The sequence below is a fragment of the Phyllobates terribilis genome, unplaced genomic scaffold (assembly GCF_046119375.1).
Source record: "Phyllobates terribilis strain yellow unplaced genomic scaffold, ASM4611937v1 Scaffold_7__3_contigs__length_470593459, whole genome shotgun sequence".
NCBI lineage: Eukaryota > Metazoa > Chordata > Amphibia > Anura > Dendrobatidae > Phyllobates > Phyllobates terribilis.
This window is the reverse complement of record NW_027362767.1, coordinates 91288259-91311990: the sequence shown is the minus strand read 5'-3', so window position 1 is coordinate 91311990 and position 23732 is coordinate 91288259. Positions and strand designations below refer to the sequence as shown.

The 23732-nt window shown below is 46.3% G+C and overlaps 1 protein-coding gene across 1 annotated transcript in view; it reads right to left on the bottom strand.

Moving 5' to 3' along the window:
- PRORP (protein only RNase P catalytic subunit) overlaps positions 1 to 23732 on the bottom strand; it is a 90652-nt gene that overhangs the window by 25036 nt on the left and 41884 nt on the right. Inside the window, 1 exon segment of the mRNA XM_073637550.1 lies at positions 20012 to 20119. Within this exon segment, the coding sequence (XP_073493651.1) occupies positions 20012 to 20119 (108 nt within the window).

Here is a 23732-nt window from a genome sequence, read left to right as displayed (position 1 = left end):
CCTCTCAAGATGTTATTAAAGTAAGGAACCATGCAGGTGGCAATTTTATCCTTAAGCGCTTTATAATATTCCCCAGTGAAACCATCAGGACCCGGAGCCTTATGGGGACCCAAGTTTTTTATCGTTTCAAGGACCTCTTCTTGGGTTATTTCTCTATTTAGCTCCTCCAGTTCTCCTTCTGCTAAGATTGGTAATTTTACTTTTTTCAACCAGTCCTCCCCTCCCTCTTTAGGCCCTAGATCGTCTTTGTATAAATCAGAATAGTATTTACCTAGTAGGTTGTTTATCCCCCTTGGAGTAGATTCTAAAGTACCATCAGTCTTTTTCAGAGAAGTTATGGCCGTATGTGGCCTCTTTCCTCTGGCTAAAATTTTTCCTGCTTTATCCCCGAATCTATATAAATCAACCTCCCATTGGGCTTTCCAAAATAGCTCTTTTTTCTTGGCCCATGTATCAAATTCTCGTTTAGCTGACACCCACTTGGATTTCAGTTCCGATGTTTGTAGAAATTTGAATTGAGTGTATGCCTTCCTGACGGCCTCGCTAGCAGTTTTAAACTGCTCATTGGCCTTGCATTTCTGTGTCTTTGTGTAGGCTAGGATTCTACCTCTCATAACAGCCTTACTCGCCTCCCAAAATAGTTGAGGATCAGATCTGTGAGCTTCATTATCTAATGAGAATTCGGTCCACCACTCCCCCAATAATTTGTCAAAATTCTCGTCTCGTCTGAGATATGATGGGAAACGCCACAGATAATCCGTCCCCCTTGGCGAAGAATCTGTCAATTTTAGAGTGACTGGATTGTGGTCTGAAATAACCATATCTTCTATGGTCACATCCTCTACTCTCTGTCCATCAGCATCCCCCCCAGTCAAAACATATCTATGCGTGACCACAAATTGTGCGGGTGGGAATAGTGTGTGAATTCATGATCTAAAGGATCATGCATTCTCCACACATCCCCCAAGCCTGAGCAGGAAATCAGATTGTGGAGTGGACCTGACTCCTCCAGAAAGTCTTCGTTTTCAACAGCGCAGAATTCATGACGTCCTCCCCTCCTTCTATCCTTTAGTCTAGATACTACTGAGTTGAAGTCGCCCCCCAAAATTTTTGTATCCTCTCCGTCTTCCAGGACCAGCTTTTGAATGTATGTAAAGAAGTCTTTCTGAACTGAGTTAGGGGCATAGATATTATAGAGACTCAATCTACCCGACAGGCTATCTAATACCAAGTGAATCAGTTGTCCACAGTCATCTCTGACTTCCGAGAGGATTTTGTGTTGAAAGGATCTGTTGATCAGAATTAGCACTCCTGCTTTCCTTCCTAACGCCCCAGAGCCATATACCGCCCCCACCCACATTCTGTGCATTCTAAATAACTCATTTTGGGACAAGTGAGTTTCCTGTAACATAGCAATATCAGCGTTAAGTTGCTTCAGATGTCGTAATATCATTGATCTTTTTTCCGGGGATCTTAATCCTTTAACGTTCCAGGTTATAACCTTAACCTTGATCTAATTTATAAAGTGAGATTAATTGATGGTGTTTTCTGGCTGGGTAAGCATAAATTGTAGTGGAATGGCACAATATAATTAGAAACAACAATGCATTAAGTGAATCGTGCTCTGAAGACTCTTCGTACAACAACAGCAAAAACATTCCCATTTCCCCCTCCTGTGAAAATACCCTCCCCCACCCTTCAACAATTACCCCTCTAACTGCTCGATGTAAACGAACTTCCATATACTGACAGGTAACCTCCTTTCTCTCTCGCCCAACGGCTTAAGAACAAAGTTTAAAGTGTAGCAACCGTCTTTGCATATATATAGTGACTCTCCAGCTTCCTTGCTCCAATTCTCAAAATACTTAACCGGTTCAGGACCGCCCACTGTACATAAACGTCGGCGCTGCCTGGGCTCTGTGCAGCGCCAACGTTTAAAAATGGTGGGTGGTCCCGCAGCGCTCAGGACCCCCAGGGTCCTGCTAGCGCTGCGGTACCGGTTCAAAGCGATAGCTCTGACATGTGGCATCATGGGTGTAGCGCCGGCGTCCCTGCCCTCTGCTAGGCAGGGACGCTTTTCCCCTCACCTCTCTGCTCCGTGCCCGGCGTCCTCCTCCCGCTCTGCTGGCAGCGCGCGCTCCTTCCCGGCCACTGTGCTTAGGGCGCGCGCGCTCTCCCTCCCTCTTAAAGGGGCCGCGCGCGCCGTCCTAAGGAGTCCCCGGCCAATGGCCGGAGGACTTCACCATATATAAGGCACCTCCTCCAAAATGGAGGTGCCCGAGCAATGTTGTTGCACTGTTCACTACTCTGCTTCAGCCCTCAGGTCCCGTTGCCAGTTACCTGCCAGATACCTGCCAGATTCCTGCCAGCTTGCTGTCTTATTCCTGCCTGATATTCTGCTACCTGCCTGCTAGCCTGAGGTCCGACGGTCTGCCTTACTACTCCTGTCAGTCTGTCTAAGGACCAGCTTGCCCGCTCACCTGGGAGCGCACATCAACTACCTGCCTGCTTGCCTGAGGTCCGACGGTCTGCCTTCCAACTCTTGTCAGTCTGTCTATGGACCAGCTTGCCCGCTCACCTGGGAGCGCACATCTGCTACCTGCCTGCTAGCCTACCTGGAGGCTCTGCCGTCACGTGCTGTGACCACCTGCCTGTCCAGTGACTCCTGCCCGCTCACCTGGGAGCGCTCATCTGCTGCCTGTCTGCTAGCCTACCTGGAGGCTCTGCCGTCACGTGCTGTGACCACCCGCCTGTCCAGAGACTTCTGCCCGCTCACCTGGGAGCGCTCATCTGCCGCCTGTCTGTTGGTCTTCCTGGAGGCTCCGCCGTCACATGCTGTGACCACCCGTTCACCCAGAGACTGCCCCGGTCACTTGCCGTGACCACCTGCCCGTTCACCCAGAGACTGCCCCGGTCACTTGCCGTGACCATCTGCCCGTTCATCCAGAGACTGCCCCGGTCACTTGCCGTGACCTCCTGCCCGTTCTTCTAGAGACTGTCCCGGTCACCTGCTGTGACTGCCTGCCTGGTCGCCACCCGCTCCCTTACAAGTACCGCCCCCTTGTATAGTAGCTCAGAGGTTCCGCCTCCCAGACCCGTTACAGTTTGCTCGGGCCATGGAACCCGGTGGCACCCAAGCTCCTTCGCTCTCGGACCTGTGTCATGAACTGTCCCGTCAGAGGTCCCAACAGGAGTCCATCCTGGGTCACCTGCGGAATGTCAATTCTCGCCTGGACACTCTGACTGCTCCGCCAGCAACCTCCGCCAGTGCCATGACTCGCAATCCGGCAGCTCCGCTGTCCACTAATACCATGGTATCCTACCCCGGACCCCGGCTTTCTGCACCTCCTCGCTTCGGAGGCGACTCCGCCCAGGCTCGGGGCTTCATAAATCAGTGCACCCTGCACTTTGAACTCCTGTCCCACCAGTTTAACTCCGACCGGGCCAAAATTGCCTTCATCATGTCCCATCTCACCGGGGAGGCCCTGGCCTGGCTAAATCCTCTATGGGAGAGAGGAGACCCCCTGGTGTCCGACTTGCCTGCCTTTCTCATGGCTTTCCGGAAAGTCTTCGACGAACCCGGACGGAAGACCTCATCCGCATCATCACTGCTACGCCTCCGTCAGGGAAGTCTCACCGTGGGCCAATATGCCATACGGTTCCGTACCCTTGCCTCGGAGCTGGCCTGGGATAACGACGCTCTGGTATCCGTCTTCTGGGAGGGTCTGTCCGGCCGTATTAAAGATGAACTTGCCGGTCGGGACATTCCTACCACTCTCGATGACCTAATAACTCTTGCCACCCGGATTGACCTACGGTTCCAGGAGCGTGCCAAAGAGGTCACCCGTGAGAGGAGGTTTCCACGTCTAGCTCCTACTTTTCAGAAATCCGTCTCTCCCCAGGTACACTCTCCTGAGCCTATGCAGGTCGACCAGACCAAGATGGTCAAAACCCGTCAGGACTTACGCCGTGCCGAGGGGAGCTGCTTCTACTGTGGCAGTAAGGAGCACCGGATCCGTGCCTGCCCGGAGAGGTCGGGAAACGCCTGTGTCTAGGTTCGCTCAGAGAGGTCGACCTAGACAAGAATAAATCCTCTCCATCTCTGCTGCTGTCAGTCTCAATAGTCTGCGGGGAGAACCGTTATTTCGAACTAGCCCAACTTGACTCTGGAGCAGCCGGGAATCTTATTTCACAGTCCCTGGTAGAGAAATACCGCATCCCCACCAAACCTCTGGCTGTACCCTTGTCTGTTGCTGCCGTGGATGGGGGTCTCTTACCACGCCCCATCCAACTCATCACCGAATCCATTACTCTGCAAGTGGGAATGCTGCATTCTGAGAGTATCTCCTTTCATGTTCTGCCTGGACTCTCTCACGCCCTCTTGCTAGGTCTACCTTGGCTCCAGAGACATGCACCCGTGCTTGACTGGCAGACCGGAGAAGTCCTTCGCTGGGGACAGGACTGCCATAAGACCTGTCTGGTTCCCGTCCATCCCGTCCGTCCTTCTCCTACCCCAGCTAATCTACCTGGACTTCCGATTCCTTATTGGTCTTATGCTGATGTCTTTAATAAAAAGGAGGCAGAGACACTACCCCCTCATAGACCATACGACTGCCCTATCGACCTGTTACCTGGTACTACTCCTCCCCGTGGGCGTATTTATCCATTATCCGCTGCTGAGACCCGGTCGATGTCCGAATATATTGAGGAGAATCTGGCCAGGGGATTCATCCGGAAATCTACCTCCCCGGCGGGAGCAGGCTTCTTTTTCGTCAAAAAGAAGGACGGCTCTCTCCGTCCCTGTATAGACTATAGAGGCCTTAACCAGATCACGGTGAAGAATAAGTACCCCCTTCCGCTCATTCCGCAGTTATTTGATCGTCTGAGGGGGGCTAGAATCTTCACCAAACTGGACCTCCGTGGGGCGTACAACCTGGTTCGTATCCGTCAGGGGGATGAATGGAAGACGGCATTCAACACCCGGGACGGCCACTATGAATATCTGGTAATGCCCTTTGGCCTCTGTAACGCTCCTGCCGTCTTTCAAGAGTTGGTCAATGACATCTTCCGGGACCTTCTCTACTCCTGCGTAGTGGTGTACCTGGACGACATCTTGGTCTTCTCTCCGGATCTCCAGACTCACCGGAGGGACGTTCGTCAGGTCCTGCTCAGGCTCAGGCAGAATCACCTCTTCGCTAAATACGAGAAGTGCCTCTTTGAGCAGACCTCGCTTCCGTTTTTGGGCTACATTATTTCTCAGACCGGCCTACGAATGGATCCAGAGAAACTGTCTGCCATCGAGAAATGGCCTCGACCGGAGGGGTTGAAGGCCATTCAGCGGTTCCTGGGCTTCGCCAACTACTACCGCCTCTTCATACCACACTTCTCTTCCCGGACTGTCCCAATTTCCGCGCTCACCCGTAAGGGTACTAATCCCAAAGAGTGGCCGCCCGAAGCAGAGGAGGCCTTTCTTTCCTTAAAACAGGCCTTCTCTTCCGCCCCGGTGCTGCATCGCCCGGACGGCAACAAGCAGTTCTTCCTGGAAGTTGACGCCTCCTCCTCTGGAGCCGGAGCGGTACTTACTCAAAAATCATCTTCCGGGAGGATGGTAACTTGCGGCTTCTTCTCTAAACTCTTCTCCTCCTCAGAGCGCAATTATTCCATAGGAGACCGAGAGTTATTGGCCATCAAACTGGCATTGGAGGAGTGGCGTTACCTGCTCGAGGGGGCTCTTCACCCGGTAATAATTTACACTGACCACAAGAACTTGGCTTACCTCCAGCATGCCCAGAGACTTAACCCGCGCCAAGCCCGGTGGTCCTTGTTTTTTGCTCGCTTTGATTTTGTTCTTCATTTTCGCCCGGCTGACAAAAACGTCAAGGCGGACGCCTTGTCTCGATCCTTTCTGGTGTCTGATCTCGAGGAAGATCCGAAACACATCATCGATCCCGCCAGAGTAATGCAGGTGGCTCCCGTGAGTCTAAATCGTCTCCCTCCCGGAAAGACGTTCGTATCAGTACCTGATCGGGAGAAGATCCTTCACTGGGGTCACTCGTCTAAACTGGCTGGCCACGCCGGTCAGAAAAAGACCCTCCAGCTTATTACCCGGCACTACTGGTGGCCTACCCTGCACAAGGACGTAATAGACTTTGTTTCTGCCTGTGTGTCCTGCGCCCGCAACAAGGTTCCGAGACATCTGCCAGCCGGTCGCCTCCTTCCGCTTTCTGTACCTGCTGCCCCCTGGCAGCATATAGCAATGGACTTTATAACTGACCTCCCAGTCTCTGCCGGTTGTACGGTCATTTGGGTGGTCGCTGACCGTTTCTCCAAGATGGCTCATTTCGTTCCCCTGCCAGGCCTCCCGTCTGCACCCGAGCTAGCTAAAGACTTTATTCGTCACATCTTTCGTCTTCATGGCCTGCCCCTCCACATCGTGTCGGATCGTGGGGTACAGTTCACCTCACGCTTCTGGAGAGCCACTTGTAAACTGCTAGACGTCACCCTGGACTTCTCTTCCGCTTACCACCCACAGTCCAATGGTCAAGTGGAGCGGATCAATCAGAACCTGACCAGTTACCTCCGGCACTTCGTTAATGCCCATCATTCAGACTGGGTGGATCTCCTACCATGGGCCGAGTTCTCTTATAACAATCACGAGAGCGAATCCTCCTCCAAATCCCCGTTTTTTGTAGTCTTCGGTCAGCATCCTCGGATTCCTTTTCCTGTCTCCACCTCTGTGGACAACCCGGCTGCGGAATCTCTCGTTAGCAAATTTTCCTCCATTTGGGAGAGTACCCGATCCGCACTCCTTCAGTCGTCCGAACGGATGAAAAGACACGCTGACAAAAAACGCCTGGATCCTCCACAATTTCGTCCTGGAGATAAAGTCTGGCTCTCATCTAAATATGTCCGACTCAAGATACCTTCTTACAAGTTAGGGCCTCGGTTCATCGGTCCTCTGGAGGTCATCAGTCAGATCAACCCGGTGGCCTATAAATTGAAACTCCCGGCCAACTTACGGATCCCTAACTCCTTCCATGTATCTCTCCTCAAACCTGTGGTACTTAACTCTTTTTCCAAGTCTACAGGTACGCCTCCTGCTTCGGTTTCTGCTGAGGACGAGTTTGAGGTAGAGAACATTCTTGCCACCAAAAGGGTAAGAGGAAAGACCTTTTTTCTAGTAGATTGGAAGGGGTTTGGTCCTGAGGAGAGAACGTGGGAGCCCCGGGAGAACATCCATGCCCCGCTCATCCTTGCTAAATTTCTGTCTGGCCTAAAAAAGGGGGGGCCTAAAGGGGGGGGGTACTGTAGCGCCGGCGTCCCTGCCCTCTGCTAGGCAGGGACACTGTTCCCCTCACCTCTCTGCTCCGTGCCCGGCGTCCTCCTCCCGCTCTGCTGGCAGCGCGCGCTCCTTCCTGGCCACTGTGCTTAGGGCGCGCGCGCGCTCTCCCTCCCTCTTAAAGGGGCCGCGCGCGCCGTCCTAAGGAGTCCCCGGCCAATGGCCGGAGGACTTCACCATATATAAGGCACCTCCTCCAAAATGGAGGTGCCCGAGCAAAGTTGTTGCACTGTTCACTACTCTGCTTCAGCCCTCAGGTCCCGTTGCCAGTTACCTGCCAGATACCTGCCAGATTCCTGCCAGCTTGCTGTCTTATTCCTGCCTGATATTCTGCTACCTGCCTGCTAGCCTGAGGTCCGACGGTCTGCCTTACTACTCCTGTCAGTCTGTCTAAGGACCAGCTTGCCCGCTCACCTGGGAGCGCACATCAACTACCTGCCTGCTTGCCTGAGGGCCGACGGTCTGCCTTCCAACTCTTGTCAGTCTGTCTATGGACCAGCTTGCCCGCTCACCTGGGAGCGCACATCTGCTACCTGCCTGCTAGCATACCTGGAGGCTCTGCCGTCACGTGCTGTGACCACCTGCCTGTCCAGTGACTCCTGCCCGCTCACCTGGGAGCGCTCATCTGCTGCCTGTCTGCTAGCCTACCTGGAGGCTCTGCCGTCACGTGCTGTGACCACCCGCCTGTCCAGAGACTTCTGCCCGCTCACCTGGGAGCGCTCATCTGCCGCCTGTCTGTTGGTCTTCCTGGAGGCTCCGCCGTCACATGCTGTGACCACCCGTTCACCCAGAGACTGCCCCGGTCACTTGCCGTGACCACCTGCCCGTTCATCCAGAGACTGCCCCGGTCACTTGCCGTGACCTCCTGCCGTTCTTCTAGAGACTGTCCCGGTCACCTGCTGTGACTGCCTGCCTGGTCGCCACCCGCTCCCTTACAAGGACCGCCCCCTTGTATAGTAGCTCAGAGGTTCCGCCTCCCAGACCCGTTACAATGGGGACCTGAATGGATCAGGTCCCCATGATGTTAACCTGTTCCTATCTTCTAGATGCCGCGATCCATAGCGATCGCGGCATTTAAAAGATAGTGACAGCTGGTGGTCGGCGATCGGGACCCCCCACATACCTCAGGAGCGGCGGGGATCCCGGTGCTGTGACCTCTGACATCATCGAGACCTGATTGGCTCAGGTCTCGATGATGTCAGCGTCACACCAGCCAATCAGAGAGATCACCAGGGAAGTTTGTTTTAGCAACAAACTTTCCCGGGCGATCTGCCTGATAAATACACCGTTTCTCCTCCGATCTCAGTGAGAGAGCAGAGGAGAAACAGTGTGACAAGAGCTGTGTCAGCCTTGCCACTGTGAAAGTAAAAAAAAAAAAAATAAAAAAGAAAGTAAGAGTTAGGGTTAGTCAGTCCTGTCAGATCAGTGAGTCAGTCAGTCCTGTCAGATCAGTGAGTCAGTCAGTCCTGTCAGATCAGTGAGTCAGTCAGTCCTGTCAGATCAGTCAGTCCTGTCAGATCAGTCAGTCCTGTCAGATCAGTCAGTCCTGTCAGATCAGTCAGTTCTGTCAGATCAGTCAGTTCTGTCAGATCAGTCAGTCCTGTCAGATCAGTCAGTCCTGTCAGATCAGTCAGTCCTGTCAGATCAGTCAGTCCTGTCAGATCAGTCAGTCCTGTCAGATCAGTCAGTCCAGTCCGATCAGTCAGTCCAGTCCGATCAGTCAGTCCAGTCCGATCAGTCAGTCCAGTCCGATCAGTCAGTCCAGTCCGATCAGTCAGTCCAGTCCGATCAGTCAGTCCAGTCCGATCAGTCAGTCCAGTCCGATCAGTCAGTCCCGTCCGATCAGTCAGTCCCGTCCGGTCAGTCCAGTCAAAAAATCTAAAAATAAAATGGCCCGTCAGACTTATACCGCAGAAGAGGTGTATGCCCTGCTGTGTTCTGACACTGATGACAGCGCAATCTCAGATGGAAATATGGATTTTGAGGGCTTTAGTAGCGGAGACACAGAGCTCAGAAATGAGCAGTGATTCTGTTCGATCCTCAAGCCCAAGGACCAGTACAGCAATAGGGGCAAATAGCGCTACTGGAGAAACGTCTCCAAATCAGGGAACACTGCCCAGTACAAGCGCTGTCCCTGCTACTAGTGAATTGGCGCACGCCAGTGTACAAGGGGCGATGCCACATGATCTAGCATTTCCCAGATGGGAGGCTTCGGATTCGGCTGCTCCATTCAGCCCTGATTTCAACGCCACTCCTGGTATAAATGTGGAGGTGGAAGATTTTGGACCAATTCATTTTTTTAATTTGTTTTTTACAGACAGCTTGCTAGAGCATATAGTCGTGCAAACAAATTTATATGCATCCCAATTCATAAGCCAGAATCCCCGATCTTACTATGCTAGGGCAAATTTATGGACACCAACTAATGTTCCGGAAATAAAAAATTTTTTAGGACTTACATTTGCCATGGGGCTTGTTAAAAAACCGAGCATTCGATCCTACTGGTCCAACCACCCTGTTCAAGCCACCCCTATGTTTTCAGTCGTTCTGCCTAGGAACCGTTATGAAATGCTCATGCGGTTTTGGCATTTTAACAACAATAGTCAATGCCTGCCCAGAAATGCCCCAGAACATGACAGGTTATATAAAATTAGACCCATCATTGAAAATTTGTCAGAAAAATTCTTAAGCCTCTACACCCCAACACAAAATATTTCTATAGATGAGTCCCTTGTAAAATTCAAAGGAAGACTGCACCTCAAGCAATTTATCCCATCTAAAAGGGCAAGGTTTGGAATAAAGCTCTATAAAATGTGCGAAAGTTCAACCGGATACACATCCGCTTTTCGCATATATGAGGGGAAAGATAGCCAACTAAACCCACCAGGATGCCCTACTTATCTGGGGACATCTGGAAAAATTGTTTGGGAGCTGATAAGTCCATTTTTTCAAAAAGGCTACAATCTATATGTGGACAATTATTACACCAGCATACCCCTATTTAAAAGTCTGGTTGAACACAACATCGGGGCTTGTGGGACCATCCGTAAAAACCGTCAGGGGTTTCCACAACCATTGGTCAACCAAAAGTTTCAAAAGGGGCAGTCAGGGGCTGTATGCAACTGAGAGCTGCTTGCCGTGAAGTATAGGGATAAGAGGGATATTTTTGTCCTCAGCTCGATCCACACAGATGCCACAAGGGCCACTGTAGAACTAGGATCCACCACTCCGAAGCAAAAACCTGTGTCAGTCATTGACTACAACAAACACATGGGGGGTGTGGACCTTGCAGACCAGGTTCTACAGCCATACCAGGTATCAAGAAAGTCCTATACCTGGTATAAAAAGTTGGTTATTTATTTGTTTCAGGTGGCCACACACAATTCTTTTGTGTTGTACAAAAAAGCAGGAAATTCAGATCCTTTTCTTGATTATCAAGAAAAGGTAATTGAAAATCTTGTCTTTCAAAGTGTTAGCCCCGCTCATCCATTAGAATCTGAGGATGTGAAAAGACTCACTGAGCGACATTTTATTGCACTTATTCCAGCAACGGAAACAAGAAGGAACCCCCAGAAAAGATGTCGTGTATGTACTAAGAGAGGAGTGAGGCGTGATACCCGCTACTATTGCCCACAATGCCCATCATTGCCAGCCTTATGCGTCACTGACTGCTTTAAAATCTACCACACAGAACCACGTTTTTAAACTGTAAAAATGTATCCCAATTTGTCATTCAAACATTTGGTTCATTTAGTGAATGACATTCGAGTAGAGCTCACTTAATTTCCAGGGGGGGTTCTCCAGAATCTAAACCTTCCATTGCGTGCTTGTTTCTGGAAATCATCCATTGAGTTAAAATGGTCACTAAACCCATAGATGAATTCCCAGAGGGGTGTCATTTCCAAAATGGGGTCACTTCAGGGGGGATTCTTTAGCTCTGGTACTCTGAAAAGTGCCAGAACAGCATAATCCCCCCTGAAGTGACCCCATTATGGAAATGACACCTCTGTGGGAATTCATCTATGGGTTTAGTGACCATTTACCTATCTACTTATTTTCCCATCACTAGATTAATTTATACAGAGGAGTAGATTGTAAAATTCGGTCACTTGTTGTGGGTTTCCTCTGTTTAGGCACCTCAGGGGCTCTCCAAATGCAACATGGCGTCCGCTATCCATTCCAGTCAAATTTCCATTCCAAAAGTCAAATGGCGCTCCTTACCTTCCGAGCCATGCCGTGCGCCCAAACAGTGGCTTTGCACCACATATGGGATATCAGCGTGCTCAGGAGAAATTGCACAACACATTTTGGGGTCCATTTTTTCTGGCTGCCCTTGTGAAAATTAAAAAATTGAGGCTAAAGTAGCAGTTTTGTGTTAAAAATGTGTTTTTTTATTTTCACCCTTCAACATTATAAAATTCTGTGAAGCCCCTGGGGGTTCAAGGTGCTCACCACACATCTAGATAAGTTCCTTGAGGGGTCTAGTTTCCAAAATGGGGTGACTTGTTGGGGGTTTCCTCTGTTTAAGCACCTCAGGGGCTCTCCAAATGCAACATGGCGTCCGCTATCGATTCCAGTCAAATTTCCATTCCAAAACTCAAATGGCGCTCCTTACCTTCCGAGCCAAGCCGTGCGCCCAAACAGTGGCTTTGCACCACATATGGTGTATCAGCGTGCTCAGGAGAAATTGCACAACACATTTTGGGGTCCATTTTTTCTGGCTGCCCTTGTGAAAATTAAAAATTTGAGGCTAAAGTAGCAGTTTTGTGAAAAAAAGTTAAATGTTCATTGTTTTCTTCCACATTCCAAAAATTCCTGTGAAGCACCTGAAGGGTTAATAAACTTCTTGAATGTGGTTTTGAGCACCTTGAGGGGTGCAGTTTTTAGAATGGTGTCACTTTTGGGTATTTTCTGTCATAAAGGCTCCTCAAAGTCACTTCAAATAAGATGTGGTCCCTAAAAAAATGTTTTTGTAAATTTTGTTGTAAAAATGAGAAATCGCTGGTCAACTTTTAACCCTTATAGCTTCCTAACAGAAAAAAATTTTGGTTCCAAAATTGTGCTGATGTGAAGTAGACATGTGGGAAATGTTATTCATTAACTATTTTGTGTGACATATCTCTCTGATTAAAGGGCATGAAAATTCAAAGTTTGAAAATTGCAAAATTTTCAAAATTTTCGCCAAATTTCAGATTTTTTTCACAAATAAACGCAAGTGATATCGAAGAAATTTTACCACTATCATGAAGTACAATATGTCACAAAAAAACAATCTCAGAATCAGGGGGATCCGTTGAAGCGTTCCAGAGTAATTACCTCATAAAGTGACAGTGGTCAGAATTGAAAAAATTGGCCCGGTCACGAAGGCAAAAACACGCTCTGGCGCGAAGTGGTTAAAAAGTCATCCAATAGATTCAAGTAGGATGGAGTCCATGGAGAGAAAAAAAAAAAAAAACGGGAAAAAAAGATTCAGGAGCGATAGAGAGCTGGCCTCGTGCTGGCCCCCAACAGTACGTGTCCCCTTTATCTTTTTCTTACGGTGACAAAAATTGGATACCTTTTCCCTATGACTAGGTCAAGGACACATCATGTCAAAGTCTGAGCGATCAGGAGTCCACATCACAGCCAAGCCCTGGAGATCTCGATGGACCAGCTTCTTCCGATCTGGGAGATCTGGGATTATTTCTATCCGTAAGATCCCTTTGCATGAGATGTCTTAGCGCTTCCTGGGGATCACGCTGCACTTTAAGCTTGCCATCAGGGCCTCTATATTTAAGCACTGCAGGGTATAGAAGTTGGAAACGGATGTTTCTCTTGTACAAGATGCTACATGCCGGGCTAAAGGCTTTTCTCAGCCTGGTAACCGCCACAGAAAAGTCTCCAAAAACCAGGATCTTATGCTCACCAATCAGTACTGGACGCCTCATGCCTTTAAAGGTGCGCAGGATATTTTCTTTGTCTTTATAATCAAGGTAGCGCACAATCACTTGTCTTGGTCTTGATTGGAGGGAAATGTGATTTTTGTCACGCATCTGCAACTCAGAATTGTTAATCTTGCTGGAATCTGATCTTGTTGCTGGAGGCATACCGACTCTGTGGGCTCTTTCCACCTTGCATTTATGTGAAATCCCTAAGGCGCGAGGGATTTCAATTTCACAGATGTCATTTAGTGCCCCATTTGGTATAGATTCAGGCAGCCCTATGATTTTCAAATTATTGCGTCTCGAACGATTCTCAAGGTCCTCTAGTTTGTCTTTGGAGTAAGCTGCCTGCTGGATAAGATCAGAGACTTGATTCTCCAGTTGCGACACTCTGTCTTCCGAATCAGATAGCCTCTGCTCCAAGGTATGGAGTCTGGATTCATGTTGATCAGATATGGTTTGCAGGCTCAGCAGAGCCTCTTTCATCACCTCTCTGATAGTCTCCCCGAGATCTTCTGCCAGGTAGTGAGATGCCTCCTGTGCCAGCTTTTTATAGTTTAGTGGGGGCATAGTGTGACCGGATGAAGGCATTTCTTCCTCTCCCTCACTACATTCACCTCCACTGACTGGCATATCTATAATATTATCGGCGCTCCTGTCATCCCCCAGTTTCTTCTGCTGTAGCTGTTGCTGTTTTTGTCCCCGTGCTGCGTCCCTCTGCTTCCCGCCCGCCGCCATCTTGGCGGGTACCGTCTGCCGCTGGGACTGAGGCGCCGAGGAACAGTGTTCGCTTCCTGAGTTACGGAGCCACCTCTCCATGCGACCCTCCTTTGCCGCCGGTGACGCTACCTTCTTGGAGCTCATTCCGAGCGATGTGGCGATGGTGCGTGGTGCGCTGCTGTTGTTTGACAGCCGCGGGCGCTGGGAGCTCAGACGCGTCCCTGCATCCCTGTCAGAGCCGGAACCGGAAGTCGCAAATTTATTAAAAAAGAAAAACTGAAATATCACATGGTCATAAGTATTTAGAGGATTTTGCTGGTCATTGTGAAAGTGTTTTTTTTTTTTAAAGTGAAAATCGGTGCGTTGGTGGGCATACTAGATATACAGGTGCATCTCACAAAATTAGAATATCATCAAAAAGTTAATTTATTTCAGTTCTTCAATACAAAAAGTGAAACTCATATTATATAGCATCATTACAAACAGAGTGAACTATTTCAAGTGTTTATTTCTGTTAATGTTGATGATTATGGCTTACAGCCAATGAAAACACAAAAGTCATTATCTCAGTAAATTAGAATACTTTATAACAACAGCTTGAAAAATGTTTTTAAAATCCAAAATGTTGGCCTACTGAAATGTATGTTCAGTAAATGCTCAATACTTGGTCGGGGCTCCTTTTGCATCAATTACTGCATCAATGCGGCAATGTGGCATGGGGGGCGATCAGCCTGTGACACTGCTGAGGTGTTATGGAAGCCCAGGTTGCTTTGATAGCAGCCTTCAGCTCGTCTGCATTGTTGGGTCTGGGGTCTCATCTTCCTCTTGACAATACATCATAGATTCTCTATGGGGTTAAGGTCAGGCGAGTTTGGTGGCCAATCAAGCACAGTGATGCTGTTGTGTGTAAACCAGGTATTGGTACTTTTGGCAGTGTGGACAGGTGCCAAGTCCTGCTGGAGAATGACATTTCCATCTCCAAAAAGCTTGTCGGCAGAGGGAAGCATGAAGTGCTCTAAAATTTCCTGGTAGACGGCTGCACTGACTTTGGTCTTGATAAAACACAGTGGACCTACACCAGCAGCTGACATGGCTCCCCAAACCATCACTGATTGTGGAAACTTCACACTAGACCTCAAGCAGCTTGGATTGTGGCCTCTCCACTCTTCCTCCAGACTCTGGGACCTTGTGGAGTGTGTCAATGACTGCCTTCTGGACATCTGTCAAGTCAGCAGTCTTCCCCATGATTGTGGAGCCTACTGAAACAGATTAAAGGTCCTTTTTAAATGCCTAGGAAGCCTTTGCAGGTGTTTTTTGTTAATTATTCTGATTTACTGAGATAATGACTTTTGTGTTTTCATTGGCTGTAAGCCATAATCATCAACATTAACAGAAATAAACACTTGAAATAGAGCACTCTGTTTGTAATGATTCTATATAATATGAGTTTCACTTTTTGTATTGAAGAACTGAAATAAATTAACTCTTTGATGATATTCTAATTTAGTGAGATGCACCTGTAGATGTGAAGGCAAAAAAGGCATTAATACTATATGGAGAAAAGGGGCATTATTACTATATGGGAATGGAAAAAGAGCATTAATATCTTAAAGAGGCACAAAGAGGGACATAATGTGGGGAACATAAAGGAACATAATTATTGTGTGGTGGCATAGGGAAGGACATTGCAAAGGGGACATAAAATCAGCATAGGGCACAAAGGAGGCACTATCACTGTGTGGAGGCAAAGAGGAGGCACCGAAACTCTGTGGAGGTAGAATGGGTGCTGTGTCAGTTGTGGGAATTTACTTTGTAAATTGAAAAATAGTTGATTTAGAGATGGGTAAAAGTGATGAGCTAAAATTTTTTGTATGTCACGTTCTGAAGAAACAAGATGTGCATGGTATGAAGTGGTCATGGTGGTCTGGGCCGGATAAAGGAAAACAAGGGACATGACTTCCATCACGAACATCACCAGTGAGTCATTGGATTTGCGTGTACATAGTACATATATGGTATACAGAGCACCTGTGTAGAACTGGCCTCTACCTCTACATGGTCACTGTATGGTGGTAATATTGGACTTAGTACAATTGTTTTTGTTAATAATCAGTATGGTGGTATTCTTCTGGTAATATGTGGTCATGGTGCGGAGGTATTATTTATTCCTTCTATAGGAGTAATATTGTTAATATTGGTGTTAGTATAGTAGGTTTTGTTCAGTTACAGTGTGGTGGTATTTTTACTTGTACAATGGTATTATTTTGCTAACTGTAAGACTGTTTTAGTTACAGTATTTTTATGGAGGGGGAACATAAATCTTTATAGACCTAATCAAAGCCACAGGAGCCCACGCATCCAACAATAACCTGGTGGTAGTGGAGGGACTCCTAGGAATCTAGTCATGCCCCTGTGATCGGCTATGGGAAATCCATTGAGAGCATCTGACCTTAAAGAGGACATCACAAACTGCACTTCTCTGATACACCAAACAACAATTTTTCATTTGGAAATCTGCTCCTGGGATTAGAGGTCGCCGATGCACCCTCCTTAAGGCGCCACCTAGTGTTGTGTCATTTCCCTCCCATAACATCCACGTAATGTGACCATGGCCACAAAGATAAAGACTCTTTTAGTTCTCTTATTCTTACTGGCTGGTGGGTACAATAGCAAGAATCACTTCACCACCGTGTACAAGATTCAGGTGCACGTTCTAAAAGGATGTGAGAACAGATTCGAAGGACCCGGGTCCATTACCCACATCAGTAATTTGTGGTCGCTGAACAGGAGCAGTGAAAACCGTCTCTTAATTAGCTTTTATTTTTTAATGTCGCTTTAAATCACTGACATTTAAAGTTACACAAATACCAATGCCCTCATCACCCACTGACTCCCATCAGCCCCCCGCAACGCGTTAGCGGGGTACCAATGGACTGCCATGAGAGCCTGATTAAGGCCTCCAAGGCTACCATCTCAGTCTTAGCCTGTGACAATAAAAAGCAGTCAAAACATCTTTAGCACTATAAATTGTTATCAATAAGGTATGGTATGGCTCTTGGATAAAGGGGAGTAAAAAATCAAAGTGCAAAAATAAAAATGTATACTCGGCAGGAATGTAAAATTTGGGAAGTCTATAATATGTAAAATGTGTGGGCGAAATCCACTCTTCTATGCCTTTTGAACCCCAAATTAATTAAAATGATTCGTTTTATGAGTGCTTGGGAAATCGGGACAGCACAGCCTTGTATGGTACAATTGTCATTATATAAACCAAAAGTTTCCTTTTAATCTCTTTTCTGTAGATAGGCGAAGGCGGGCATACAGTTTTCTAATCTTATCCTGAATTTTTTTTTATAGAATTGTGGGTCATGTATATAAAAGTTTATAAAACTATCTCCATAGATAAAGAACAGTATTCTTTTAAAAGTTTGTCCTCCTTTAGTTGATAAATATAACACTCCTGCATTAAAAGACTTGATTGTTTTTTCTACATTCTTGGCAGATCACTAACATTAATATTCTGCTACCAGCACTATAATAAACTAAATAAAATGTTGCTCCATTTTTTTGCAAATTAATAGAACAATTGCTTAATAAATAAAACGAGGGGTAAGAAAACAGTTTCACTGTATAGATGCATCATGCTGAAACGCGTGAGTAAGTAATAATGATGTGCCGGGATTCCCTCTCCTGGCTTTTACGTCAATAGTACAGTTACATGTGATGGTCTCCATTGTAAGGACTCTTCTCGCCTATGACGTGTGTCACATAGAAGAGAGGATTACACGCAAACCCTGGAATGTGGCTCCGCCGCTGTCTGTTGCTACAGAGACATAACCTTTCATAACACTAAATCACCAAAAAGCAGACAAAGGATGGAGCAGGGAGAACAAGGTGTTAAGTATGCACGCACTGCACAACTGCACACCTGGCGGAAAGGTGCAACTACTTCCTGACTTACAAAAATAACCACATCTGACTGCTTAAAGGGAATCTGTCACCAGGCTTTCACTACCTCATCTGGGAGCAGCATAATATAGAGACAGAGACCCCGATTCCAGCGATGTGTCACTTACTGGGCTGCTTGCTGTAGTTTTGATAAAATACAGTTTTCTCTGCTGCGCCTCTAGAAGTTCTCTGAATGCAGAGCTCTGTATAAACCCGCCCACACCGCTGATTGGCTGCTTTTTGTGTAAATTTTGCATAAGCAGAAAGCTGCCAATCAGTGGTGGAGGCGGGGTTATACAGAGCTCATGAATATGGAGCACTACATGGCAGCAACTTTACTAGTCCTCTAGCGATAATCTCCTGCTGATAAAACTGTGATTTTGTCAAAGCTAAAGCAAGCAGCCCAATAAGTGACACACTGCTGGAATCAGGGTCTCTGTTTCTAAATGACGCTGTCCCCAAGTTAGGTGGCAAAATTCTGTGACAGATTCCCTTTAATGGGGTTTTCGGGCTCTGAAAAAATTTCTGCAGTCACTCTATGTGACTGCAGGTTACAGAATCGTGAAAGTGTGCAAGATGCACACTGTCAAGATTCCCCTTCATTTCCATCTCAAGTGATCATCATGTGACTGTTAGTCTGAGATTTGCCACAACTTTACCGGCCGCACTTAATGTTCTATTGAGAAAAGCAGATGGTAAGCAAGTTGGCAATGACGCATACTTGCAATGACGACCACTCAAGCTGGAAATAGAGGGGGATCATGACAGTGTGCGCACTGTCACAAGTCAGCAACTTGCAGTCACCATGAAATGTATGATCAGCCCAGAAAACCCCAAAAGTGTCTCCAAAATGTTGGCAACTATTCTGTGAGCTCTCTCTTCGGTGACCCCAGAAACCAAACCGGCGCATTCTTCCATTATTGGACCTTTTTGGTGCTGTTGGAATGAGATTTTCGCTGTGACGCACAGCCCTGAATGTGATAATGGTCTTGAGTTGCTAGAAAAATGATACTATTTCCTATTTCTTTTGTATAGTGTTGGACTGGTGTAATACATTACTTATCATTTTGTCATTGACATCTTTTAGTAGTTATAACTTACAGGGGAAGCTTAGGAAATAAAGGTACTTTTAGCTCCCAGAAACCTCACTACTCCTATTCACTGGTTATGACTAATATTACTACTCAGTATCAGTCTCTAGTCTGGGGCAGAGCTGGAATCAAAAATACAAAACATGGCCAGAAGTGGTCTTGTACTTCGGGGTAAAAAGCACACCCTGATTTTTAATAATCCCACATATAGATCGTTAAGACCCTCATTGATTGTGAGAACTTGGGTCCTTAAGCTCCCTATGTAGCTGAAGTGGTAGCATGCTTTTTTGACTATTACTCTGTATTTTTTTTATAGGATTGACGAAATAGCTAGTCCAGTAGAACACCATAGTAATTTGGCATTTTACGGGTCAATAAATCTCACCCTTCATAATTATTGAATATTTAGGAGAGCTGGAATGATTGCAACTTATTTAGCAGAGAAGAAACAATGGCAGCAACTAATGTAGCAGAGAAGAAACAATAGCAGCTGATGTAGAAAAGCTGGAATGGTAGCAGCTGATGTAGCAGGGCTGTAGCAGTGGATATCCTAACACCAAATAGCATAAGGACGCCAACTAATCAAATACTTAGGTAAATGACCGGCGGGAGGACATCACAGTAAAGTGTCAGGAAGAGACTCTGGTCATCGGGAAGGAAAAGTCAGCACACGAGTCAAGAGAGGAGAGTAACGGGACTTCCCTGTAGGACCCTTCCCAGAAGAGTTGATCAGAGAAGAAAGTCATGAAATATTAAAATCAAAAACCTTTCCCAGGAGATTATTACAGTCAATATTCTGTACATCAATGTCTGTGTCAGTTGCTAACGTTCCACGATCGTTTCTAATGAAGTGTTGTTTGTTTTCACAAGACAATGGAGATCAATCTCCACCATTTTCGGAACCAATAAGTGCAAATCTGAGCTCATGCTATAAAAATCGTAGATTTTACAGCCGTACACTGGAATAAATCAGTAAATTATTTCGTACTCACGGGAGTTGAAAGTGTATTTCTTCTGGAGAGATAGGCAATGTTCAGTCCGTCCACCACGATATCATAAGGGGGTTGAGAATCCACAAATTTAAGAAAAGCCTGCAATTCCTACAAAGACAAAACCAAAACGTAATAGCGACATTGAACTCAATTAAAAAACATTAAAGTTTGGGAAATGTCCATTTAATAGAAAAGAGGAAAATCTCCAGCGTAGGATAAAGTTAAAACATAGTAATTTATTGAGTCCAAGATAAAAAAAAATCTTTGAGTTCACCCGAGAAATACAAGCATCACATCAATCATCCTGTTTCTCTTCATCCTGACCAGTTCCCCGATGGGGATGTTTCTAATTGTCTGCATGGGATGACAGGAATGTGCTTCCAAAATAGAGTTAGATTCTGATGGTTTTCTATAAGTCATTGTAAAAACCTTGTTGTAGTAATTATCACCTCCCAGGGTTATATCCAAACAATTAATTGTTATTTCAGCAGAGAAATGAGTGAATTTTAAATTATAATAGTCATTGATGTAAGACATAAAATTATTTATTTCTGTTTCCCCTCCATTCCAAATCAGTATTGTATCGTCCATAAAAAACTAAATGCTCTGACACTATATGTCCATTTAATAGTGTCATTCTCCAGCATTTAAAAGGGAACCTGTCCTATTGAAAATGGTCTCTGATCCTTAGGCAGGATGTTATAGAGCAGCAGGAGATGATCTGACAAACATTTTTGCAGAAATTTTTTTCAGTAAAACTTGCTTTTTCTTCATTGAAATTCTAGTACTTGTGTGTATGAGTCCAGTGGGCGGTCCTACTCATTGATTGACCGGCTTCCCTGTATGACTGAGCATGCAGAGAGAATCGTCAATCACTAGTAGGACCGCCCACTGGACTCCTACATATACACACCAGGGATTTCAATTATTACAATGCAAGTTATACTTAATCTTTTCCCACAACCCTATATATTATTCTGTGCTGTCCCCAGATCAGACTGCATGTAAAACGGGACAGGATCCTATAACGTTACAGCAGTGAGCACCATATTACTAATTTGCATGCCAGGTCATAGAAATATATAGATTAGAATGAACAGTAAAGAACAGGAACTTTCATCCTTTGTGAAAATAATGCACCACGCAGACTAACCATGTAAAAATATGATAATATTATATATACACATATATAATATATATGCAGCAATTAACTAAATTAGCTCCTTCCCAAAGACTAATGTCAGGGGATCTTCTGCTTATACTGTAATGAAAAAATAGAATTAAGCCATACCTGAAACTTCGCTAATAGCCTGAAACACAATGAAGAGGACCTGTCACCAGGTCAAAAGTGACCAGTTTTTGCGCTTATTTTTTCCCTGCTGCTCCTCTGAGTAATCCATGTTCTGTTTTATTAAAATCTGCCATATGGTTCTAGAGATATGGGCATTTCTATTTGTGCTACTTTTTAAGGTATTTTACCAGGGGGCGGTGCTCATTAAATAATTAGCAGAACAGCCTAGAGACACGCTCCAGAGGAGCATGTGAGACACGCCCCAGAGGAGCATGTGAGACACGCCCCAGAGGAGCATGTGAGACACACACTTTTGGTTAAGATTTACACTACATAAAAAGCAATGTAGCAATAATGTAGGGTGTTGTGCCATACACCAAAGAACTATATATAATGGATACAGAGAGAGAGTGGAGGTATATCAGGCACCAAAAACCTGTCACGGGTGTGTCAGGGTTGACAGACAGTCATACAGTGACCAGCTCTAGAAGGTCGCTGCGTTTGGCCTTACAGACATCTCCCTGATCCTTTTATGATACCTCTCTCTTTAGGACCCAACGGTGATCCTCACCTTGCTTGTACCTTTCCCTTTAGGACCCTGAGGTATTCTCACCTTTCTGCTGTTAATCAGCACTTCCTTGATGTGTCCTTAAATACCCTCAGATCCTCAGCGTTGCTGGTGAGAGTGTGTTTTACCTATTCAGGCCTGGGATTCTAGTAGTCGGCTAAAATTACCTTGGAGTTCCTTCGTGGATTGTTGTCGTTCTTTCTCCGGTGTCATCTTGGAGCTAAGTGTATTCCTCTGTTTGTTTCCCCAGTGTGTACTTTAGTTTGTAGTGGGGCTGACTTACTGCTCATCCCTCTAGATCCCTACCTAGGGCCTAGCCTTAGGGTCACCTAGGGCCAGGTTTCCTGCTCGGCGATAGGTTTGTCAGTAGATCTGTTTAGGGGTCTCTACTCTCCCTTTCTCTATTTGTAGGTTTCCCTACCCTTTTCCCGTTGTTATACTCTGGGTTCTCCCAATACCTAGCGTGACAAAACCCAAGGGAAAAATGAGCAATTGTAAGTACACCGTGCTATATAATATGGTGACTGCAATATATTAGGAGGAAAAAGCTTTGATGGAAGGAGGAGTGCTTCTTTAAAGAAGGGAGACAGATATCAGAGACACAAATAAGCCTTTCGCTACCACGCTGTGCCTCTCAGCTAACATCTATTTCTTTTATTTTCTCAATAACGGAGCTCAGCTTCTGTGGCCGAGTCATTGAGCTTATCAATTGGCTGCAGCGCTGTCGACATAACGTTAGTACTGCACATAATAATAGAAAACAAAAGCAGTGGCAGAAACTTAGTATGGGACCTGGGGATGGTGAGTAAAGCAATTACTTTAAACAAACCGCAGCCGAGTGACATGGATTTGCTGAAACAGGTAAACCCCTTTAATATCGTAGTGCTGGATAATCAATTTAATTGACTCAAGATAATAAAAAATTTGCAAAGTATCCGTTATAATCCAGTTCAAGACCCTAAGACTCTGATGCACATGTCAATAAGAAAGTGGGCAACTGCAAAAGCAAAAAAAAAAAAGAGATGTAAATCAGTTAGAAGGGAAACTGTGCTTTTAGTGCCACCTACTGGAGGAAGTTACACTATCAGTCAGTGCCAATTGCCGCACAAGCCCTGCAACATGACTAATGGCCAATTTAGACGCTAATTACTGGCCGACTAAACCGACTGGCAAATATCCGATGAAATAGGAACAATCATTGATATGGTGTGAACAATCGTTCTGTGGGCATAGAAGTCTGGTCGGGCCGTTATATGGCCTCGAAAAGCTTGTATATAACTTATCAGTGGTCATTTAAAGGGGATGACTGCTTTTAAATAACTTTATCCGGCGATCGCTATAAGAAAAAAAAACTACTGAGTACCGCTTACTCTCCCCTGGTCCAGCACCAGCTCTCTGCAGTTGCCCCGGTTTCTATTGTTTGGCTGAAAATGTGAAGTCAAGTCAACAGCGCTGCAGCCAATCAGTGAGCTTCACGGCTCTGAGCGGGTTGCTCTGTCTACACGGGCAGTGCTGCTGCTGATGTGAGGTCAGTTCTGCAGCCAATATCAGATACCAGGAGCAGCAGCGGAGACTCAGCGCTGGACCAGGGGAGGGTGCGTAAAGTGTTTTTTTTATAACAAACTGCACCCAGGGACTGAGATTTTCTGAAAGGAGACAACCCCCTAAAATAAGAGTCTCCTCCAGAAGAAGAGACGCGCATGTGCAGTCAGCTGATCTGTGTTTTGTTTGGGAGCATTGCCTAGTATCGAAGACTTCCTCTACCTGCTGATGGTTTCCACACGGAAAAATAGTATTACCTTAAATACAAAACTATTTAAGAACAGAAACAAAATGTATAGTTATATAGTGCAATGGTGAAA